The following is an 8,610-nucleotide window of genomic DNA, read 5'->3' as shown; positions in this document are numbered from 1 at the left end:
ACTCCATGTGTTACTTCCATGATACAGGAGTCCATCTCTTGGGGGAAATGCAGACAGATGGTTTCCTTCTCCCCAGTTTTGAAGTCATTAAAAGTAAGATACAAAGAACTGCTTTTGGCAGCATAGAGGCATTTGAGATTTGAAAAAATCTGGAGTGCAGGTCCCAAGTAGATGGGGAAGTAATCAGTCCTTGACCTAATAAATAGAGTAGAAGGAAATCTTCAAGGTGGCCTGTAGCCCAAACACAAAACCTGAAGTCCTGCAGAGACCATGAGGAGCTTCAATGCACCACACTGTACAGGGGCATCTCCTGGGATCTGCTGCCACACAGTTTCTCTGACACCTTTTGTTGGGCTCGTGGACTATTTCGAATCTTGAAGTTCCTTTGCCTTCTTCAAAATCAAGTGAACATCAGAGATGGGATAATCCTGCGTCAAAGAAACAAAATCATATCATTGACTATGCAGCGTTTCTTGCACACATTGTTCAACCTAAGCAGGGCAAACCTTGATAACAGCATTTGTAGCTTATCACAACACACTGCCATGTTCAGTTACTCCCTTAACAGCTAAAAGTTTATTCTTTTGTAACTGATGGAGCCCCAACACCCTTCAGGAAGGCTGGTTTGTTGTTTGTGGTTGGTTTTTGGTTGGTTGGTTTTGTGTGTGTGTGGTGGTGGTGGTTTGGTTTGGCTTTTTGTTTGCTTTTTTAACTTGTCCTCCAAGTTGCAGTGAGCTGGCCTGCTCCAACTATCTTCCTGCCAGAAAGCCTTATCAAAGCCAGGATCTCGCACAGCCCAAAGCAGGAACTGGCAGAATCTGAGATATCCTACCGTTCAGCGCAGCTGTTTTCAACCTTGGGCTCTGACAGATCTCTGAACCAAACTAAAGCCCCTGGCCGATGCACTTAACACTGTTACACAGGGTTTCACATCTTTGCTGTAAAATATTTTCTTGCAAACTGAAAGCCATTACAAATCTATAGTCTATAACAATTTCTTGGTCAGCCAGAATGGGTGCACAAGCAAAAGGATTTTAATGGCAAAACTGGGTTCCAGACAGCAGCACGGTGCCCCACCAGCAGAAGACCACAGAAGGAATACTACTCTCTGAAATAAGGCCCATTGCTACTGTAGCACTAAAAATGGGGAAGAAGGCAAGAGATCCTCACAGAGCTAGGACAACAAACCAGTGTACATCCACTGTCTGTGTGTGGAACTGAAAACTCAGCAGCACAGGGAGCAGAGACACCACCACCAAGGAAGATAAAATAGCCATTTGTCCCACGTTCAGTGTCCCAGTGGGTGGTGGGGACCAGAGCACACTGCAAGATTGACCTTAAGGTTTTCCTGCATGTGACCATCAGAAATCTGGTAGTTCTCTTCAGCCAGGCACACCCCAACCATCATCCTCCCTCCCAGCACTATTTCCAGACTCTTCAGATTGCTCCCTATGCCAACTATGTTTAATCCTTACCTGTAGCAGCCTCATGTTCAGAGTGAAGTCTCCTTCCAGCAGCTGATCCCGGATTAGTCTGAAAGATGGAAGTTATTTCAGCTACTTTTGACTCTTTACAGAAAAACTTCAAAACCAGGCTACATTGTGCTCTTATAGAAGCTTTTGAAAACAATTTTGCTACCACTGTGAGCAGTGACTACAACCCGGTCACCAGATGCCTTAGCACAAGTCTACAAAAGGCTCCTGGATCCACGGATTTAGGTAAAGGAGGGAAAGAGAAGAGCAGGAAGGCTACTTATGTACTTACGTCAACATGGCACAACAGACGAGCAGAAGAAAATCAAAGCGCTTGTCATCAGCAAAGAGGGAGTCCCAGATGCGGATGACGTCTGGCAGCAGGAACTCTTGGGACAAGAGCAGTGTCAGCCAGCGAAAGGCAAAGAACTGGGGCTTGATGTTCTGTTCTTGCTGTCAGACATGCACCAGGCAAAGAATGAGTATGTGCTCTTGGACAATTCCTTACAAGAGATGCACCCCATGTTTCCATCCCCATCTCCACCCTGATATGGCTCCAAGTTGCCAAGTCGTTCTGCAACATCAGCAAACCCACCGCCTCTTTTGAAGACTCTCACATTCAAGCCAGACTGAGAGATTTTAAATGCAGCCATGTCTGCAGGCGAGCCAGAAAACGCTCCTCTGTCCACAACATGGAAGCTTTTCTTCCTAAAGGCACTATTTGTGTTAGTTCCATTAACCTTGCCAAGTAATTTTAACGTTCCCAGTTGAACAGCATTTTATCTGCGAAGCCGCAGCCTTCCCCCTCTAGCAGAGGCACCGTGTTGTCAGGATTTCCTCTCCCTTCCAGAAGCCCTGTATTTATCAGGTTTACTATTCACAAAACAAAACAAAGATGTAACAGAGTTCACACCGACGGCCAGTAAAACACACTGTAAGCACTTCTAGCCTGAAACTTTCTTGTTTTCTGGTGTCAAACCCAAGAGACCATATGTTTAAACAAGGTCAAACAAGTTCAGGATCCTGATGATATTCTTAAGGATTCGTTGGTGCACGGTCAAAACCGTTTCCTGCTGGCCAAACAGTAAGCCATTTATTTTCTCCCCATAGATTCCACCACCAGCTGACATTGTGGGTTGTGCCACTGTGCTGACAGATCATCTTTTGGATTATAAGATAAATACATCCAGATTTATCTGAACGCAAAAAAAAAATCTCAGTGTGACTTGGTGAAGGTTGGAGTAACAGGAACAGCTTTGCACTCTAAACTCTCCTTGGACTTTCACATACAGCGACCTGTAAGACCTAAAGATGTTTACAACAAAAGCTGCTTCTAGATGTTCCACAATCCCCAGCACTCCGAGACCCCTGCAGGAAGGAGTGGGTTGGTTTTTGGTTTGTTTTTAAAGATGGAGACACAACTTCTGTAACCTCAAATTCCAAGGAACTCTAGAGCAAAACTCCTGTTTTTCCTGATGACCAGAAGAGACTCCAGCTCCTACTAGATCTCAACCCAGGTAACCAGGGATCGTGGCCAAGTCCCTTCCGACTCACAGCTGGCAGCTTTGCAACAACTGTTGTTTGGTTTTGGTCAGGCAGGGGAGGAACGCCTGGCTGTGTCAGCTCGCTCTGGGCTCACTCCAAGGAGAGGTTGTTTCAGCTCACCGATAAAAAGAGTCTCCATGTCCTATAGGCAAAGCCCTTCGTGCACCCTCTCAACCTTCCTATTCAAGCACAGTAACAGTTTAACACGACTGGCTGACATTTAAACGCGCTATTAAGCTCCACTCCATCCATTCCCACGGGACTCATGAAACACGTAGCTCCTCACCAGTTTCAAATACAGCTCCACATCTTTCTCCTTCAGGGTGGAATAGACCTTCTCCATTTTGTAGGTGATACCACACTGGGAATCATCCAGGCTCTTAATGAAGTTGTCCCGAATTTCGGCCATCAGATTGGTAAAGCAGAAAAACGTGTCAGCTTCGGCATGTTCTGAAAAAAATAAGAATTAAAAATAAAATTATGGAGGAATAAAAAAAGCATCACTGACAGAGGCACAGAGACTTAGAACTGTTCTTACTCCATAATCTGGTTGCTGTGCTGGATTCAAATAGCACAGCCCACAAGATCTGGGCTTGCTTGGTCTGGGACAAGATGAGACACCTTTTTTTAACTAGAAGTGTCTACAGAGCCACTGCAGATACAGACCCTGTGTGCAACACAAGGTCTTCATGACATGGGGTCACAAACGAGTTATCTATGCCCAAAAACACCATCTGCTCTCCCTGCCATCAGCACACATCCTCAGAGCTCCCATGAAGTAGAAGCAACAGCCAAAGTACTCCCATCCCGTTCTTTTTTTTAACGGGTAAATATAGTACAAGCAAACAAGAGCTTCTAAAGACATATTAAGTTTCAGGAAGCGCAACTTAGATCCATACAAAACAAAGAAAAACCTCCCAAAAATCCTCACTTCCCATGTGCTCACCCCTCACAAGCCCATTGAGTTTCTATCAATTTGCTGTGGTCCCCAGAACTCCTCATTTCTTGCTGCATTTGCTTTTTAGCTCTAATCAGGCAAGAAAGAGTCATTTAAACAGAGTCTTATTCCCAAATCAGTTCTTTACGCAGAGAGCACGTAGTACAACAGTCATTACTGAGCAGCCAAGAGTCTCTCACCTTTCCACTCACTGTTAGGATCTGTAGCAAAGGTGTAGTAAAGAGGCCCCACGATTTCATTCATGCCCTGAACGTACGCTATCCCAGGGTTCAGCTTGGCATAGATGAACAGGATTCGCTCCACCACTTCCCAGTGAGCTTCGCAGCCGTTGGGCAGAACTTCATACTCACTCAGAGAATTAGGTGTGCTTTTAAGAGGGGAGCTCACCTGAAGAGCAAGGCAAGAGTAACGTTGATTCAGGATAACCAACTGGCACAGATAGTTTTGTACATGTGATAAATTTAATTTTTAAGACATAAAGCCCCCCCAGAATATTCGGGCAGCTTATACCAAGCACGTCAGTGTTCACACAAACCAAGAAAAGTAACTTGGGAAGCCCAAAGGCACCGACATCCTCGTGCTGGCTACCCCAAGGAACAAAACAGCCTGTAGTGCCACAGTTCCCCTGAATCACTGCACGACCTGATCCCACGCAGTACAGAACCACAGCAGTTCCACTTCTTTGTTAGTAGTGTAAAGAACGCAGAGATGTGCTGTGGTAGCAAAGCCACCTTCCCCAAAAGCGTGTGGCACTTGAACCACGATACTCATGAAAGAGCTGACATGGATTTGAGCAGATATCCAGCTCTCTTCCTAACTGCAGGTTTATGAGATCAGTTCTGGAAGATTATGTAAATTCACCTTCAATAAATTAACCCCTCAGTGTTTTGTTCCCATACAGAAAGGCACATGTCAAACATAAAATACTCACATCTCCCTGCAACTCCAACTTCCACTAAAAGTTAGGAAAAAATAACCCTTAGAAGTATTATAAATACACCTGTAATTCCCTGTCAACCATCAGGCACATCATCTGGTTCCACAAAGCTGTTTAGCCACCAAAACACACAGTATGTGCTGGGGTGTTTGTCCAATTCCACCACATAAGCACAGAGAAACCGAAAAAAGCCTGAGAAACACCCTTCCCCCGAGACGCCGTGCCCCACGGACAGCCCCCACCTAGAGCTCACATTTGTAACCCCGCTGCGGTTTCGCGCCACTGTCTGCGACTTGAGTGTGGTTTGTTCCACCCGCTTGCGCAGCGTCTCAAACTCATTTTGGGGGTCCAGGATTAAAAGGCAAGGGTAGTCCGTTGGGCGCTGGAAGAATGCCATGTCGGGGTACAGCCTCCTAGGATGGATGCAGAGGGAAATCAGGCATAAGAAGAGGGAAGTACATGCCCCATGTTGAACGTGAGGCTCGGTTTAATATTAAACTTTGTTTTCAAAGTACAAAGTGTTAACTAAGCCACTTGGGTTAAGAAACCTGAGTCATCGTGTCTCACGTACCTGACATCTTTGTCTATCTGGAGAAGCACTTCATTATCCTTGAAGTAAGTGTTCCATCGACTGTCTGGGTTTGGATTGAGAGGCTAAAGAAATAAACAACAGAAACAGAACCAGCATGTTTCACATGTATCAAAATCCTCAGTAAAATTTAAATCACATTTCTGCTGTCCCTCTGTCATCTACTACCAGCACACTGCTAACGCATTGGATTTATGTTTTTCTCTCACTATCTACATTTAGGGTTTTCTAGGAAGTGGATCAGAACTTGTGAAACAAGTGAGCACCCAGGTTCACTTAAGAGAGGCAGAAGCCAACATTTCCAAACCCTTGTCACCTGCTTCTTAAGGACTTTGTTCTCAAATCAGATATCCAGTCCTGGATCAACAAGATTCCTGATTGCTGCTCCAACCCATACAACCAAGATGGTCTTTGTACTTCAGTAAGAGTGCTTTTGGTTATTAGTTACAAGTATCTCCCTCCACCTTAGCTCTGAGGCTGATTAAGTACAGCCATTGGGCCCAGGAAGGAAATACATGTTACTATGAACAAACTATCCTGTATCGGACCAGTTTTCCAATATGACAAACTTAACTCCCCTTCCACAGACAGACACACTTCCCTCCCTCCACATCGAGATCCAGGCAGAGTTAACAACTGAACGAGAGAAGAGAAGGGAGAAAAACAAAACAAAACAAACGCAATGTTCCAAGGCATTCAGAGATCACTGTAACATCTCCCAATGTGTGGAGTGTTACAAACACGCTGGTTTTACAGCGCCAAGGCCTCTAGAGATCACAGCGGCAAAGATGAGTCTATGCTAGCAGAGAAGTTAATGTTCAGCACAAGTCATGGAAGCAGTTGTATCATTTTACAGCCTCTTCTGATCAGTTACTTCATTCCCTCCCCCAACACATACACTCTTAACAGCGCTTTCAGAGAAGGAAAAAGCCAAGCAAGGCAGAAAATAGCCAATTAAAGGCCAGCAGCAGAACCAGAAATAAGTGAGTCTCCTGCCATCAGTGCCATAGTCCAGCTTGACCTGTTGTTCAGAGCAGCCTGCTCTGAACATGGACCCAACATCCCAGGAGAGCGCCTCTGTGCTGCAGGTCCCTCCTGTCAGCATCTCCCTTTCCCGAGCAGACCCACAGCCTGGGCAGCTTGCCCCAGAGGAGGAGAGGAGCCATTTGCATTGCCAAAAACACTTCACTTCATAACTATTGGTGCTCTGCCAATAATTCACACTGAAGGCTACTCCAACATAGGCGCTGTGCTGGTACCTAGGAACCGTCCCTCCTGCTGGCAGGGCGAAGTTCCCACAATCCAAGAACAGAGCCAAGAGCAGCCCAAGCTCTGGAATCCAGAACTACAGTTTATAGCTCTGGGGGATTTTCTTCAACACAAAGGTTTAACAGCACTTACGTGATCTTCTAATGTCACATCTTCCCTTGAAACACCCAGGTTGGCTTTGGCGATCCCAGGCTGGATAATCATTTCCTTTAGGAACTGGGAATACAGATCCCTTAAGGAAGAAAAGAGGAATTTGCAATGAAGCAGAAGATTAAGTCAACATAAGCACCCCAACTGAGTTCAAATATAACTCTCTGGACTACCCTGCTCAGCCAGAAGGCATCTGATTTTCTCTTAAATTCAGCTGAAGAGGCCAATCCACCAAACGCAGGACACAGCCTACAGAACAGCACATTCCACAGGAGGACAATTCATTCTGTGAAAGTACTTAAATTATTTAAGGAACTATTCTCCTTCTCTGCAGTTATAATTAGAAATAACGGAGCAAGTACCAATGTCCTCACCTCTGTTTCTTCAGCAAATTGCTCCATAAGGCCTTCTCTAACGGGAGGTAGTTCAGAAGTATCTGTACAAAAGAGAGATGCACACAAATCACTATTTGGAGAATGAGCTATTATACCTGTAAGATGAGCAAACAAAACACAGCAGCTGGAAACGGCCCCCTGAAAATACCAGACACAGACCTATTTGTAAGAGTGATCAATAGCAAACCCAGCTGAAATGCACTCCTAGCTTAACACCGAGGGCTGCTCTCATGCAAAGAGCAGACGGCCACTTTCTATCCTCCAAGTTACAATGGCAGTCCTGTGTCAGTAGGTGCTATTGCCATCGTGCCAATGCTGATCTCCACAAAGTACTGTCAACTTTGAGTGGCTTTTAAGCTCTGGGTTTTTGGTTTGTTTACAGTTCTAAGTGCCCAAAGCATCCCTCACAAGAAGCGAAAGCACCCCACGCAAAACCCACCTTCCAGCACAGGCAGCGCAAACCTCCGTCGAAGGGGATTCCTGTGGAACAGCAGGCAGAGAGGAAATCACGTTAGTTATTGCCCCCATCGCCGTGTCAGCCCCGGCTGTGCCCACATCACCCCACAGACAAGGCGGCGCTTTTCCTGCCCAGGGGGCAAGAAGTTTTCACAGGGACGCTACAGACGGTGCCAAACTTGCCGGGGGAAGGAGAAGCAGAAAGCGGGTGACCATGCAGATGACAGCCAAGCCACAGCAGGAGCAAAGAAACCCGCAGGCGCCTCAGAGAGGGAGGGAAGGGCTCTCCTGCAAGTTTGCGGCTGTGCCCGAAGGCGGGGTGAGGCCTGGCAGGGCTTGGGCTGGAAAACACTCCCGCCAGCTCCGGGTTTGCAGCACCCGCCGCTTCCCAGCAGCTTTCGGAGGGGGCCCCAGCCGGACAGCCCGGGGCTCCGCACCCCCGAGCCCCGCGGGGGCAGCACCGGCCACAGCCGCCCCTCAGCGCCGTGCCCAGCGCGCTCCCCCGGCCAGGCCGCTCACCGCTGAAGCAGAGCTCACGGAGCTTGGCCAGAGCCACCGTGGGTTCGCCGAGCACCTCCTGGAAGTCCGCGATCCTGAGGAGAAGCGGAATCACAGCCGTTAGGGAGCTCGCTACCGGCACCCTCCCCCCGAGCCCTCCCCGGTCCCGCGGGGAACAGCCCCGGCACCCACCGGCTCTGGTGCAGTCGCGACATGGCGGCCCCTGCCCCGCGCGCCGCTGAAACGCTCCGGCTGGAAACCCTGCTCGGGGGGGGTGGGCGGGGCCTCGGAGACCACGCCCCTCAGACCACACCCACCCAGCGGTCGTAGCCCCGCCCCCG

General features: G+C 47.7%; 1 protein-coding gene across 2 annotated transcripts; it reads right to left on the bottom strand.

Moving 5' to 3' along the window:
- Positions 1–300: 300 nt before the first annotated feature.
- TBC1D13 (TBC1 domain family member 13) lies at positions 301–8,516 on the bottom strand. Of its 2 annotated transcripts, XM_080355753.1 has the most exons (12): positions 8,462–8,516; positions 8,291–8,364; positions 7,755–7,795; positions 7,295–7,356; positions 6,903–7,002; positions 5,484–5,566; positions 5,166–5,325; positions 4,155–4,362; positions 3,304–3,467; positions 1,765–1,925; positions 1,476–1,533; positions 301–428 (listed from the first exon to the last, which is right to left on the bottom strand). In XM_080355753.1, exons 1-12 carry the CDS (start codon positions 8,482–8,484, stop codon positions 363–365), a joined length of 1,200 nt encoding a protein of 399 aa, XP_080211879.1. In that variant the 5' UTR covers positions 8,485–8,516; the 3' UTR covers positions 301–362. The 2 variants fall into 2 exon arrangements, with proteins under 2 accessions (XP_080211879.1, XP_080211880.1); XM_080355754.1 differs by lacking the exons at positions 7,755–7,795; positions 8,291–8,364; positions 8,462–8,516 and adding an exon at positions 7,094–7,206 and having other exon boundaries at positions 7,295–7,358.
- Between the last annotated feature and the right edge of the window lie 94 nt (positions 8,517–8,610).

This window comes from Nesoenas mayeri (genome assembly GCF_963082525.1).
Source record: "Nesoenas mayeri genome assembly, chromosome: 18".
NCBI lineage: Eukaryota > Metazoa > Chordata > Aves > Columbiformes > Columbidae > Nesoenas > Nesoenas mayeri.
The sequence above is the reverse complement of the archived record's forward strand: the minus strand, read 5'-3'. Positions and strand labels throughout refer to the sequence as shown.

What these genes read in the sequence shown, in the direction of transcription:
- TBC1D13 (XM_080355753.1), bottom strand. Translation starts at nt 8,484, where the DNA reads ATGTCGCGACTGCACCAGAGCCG. An exon ending in ATGTGACATTAGAAGATCAC is followed by an intron (nt 5,567 to 6,902) that starts GTAAGTGCTGTT and finishes TTATTTCTTTAG; the next exon opens with CCTCTCAATCCAAACCCAGA. An exon ending in GTCTGTTGTGCCATGTTGAC is followed by an intron (nt 1,534 to 1,764) that starts GTAAGTACATAA and finishes TCCATCTTTCAG; the next exon opens with ACTAATCCGGGATCAGCTGC.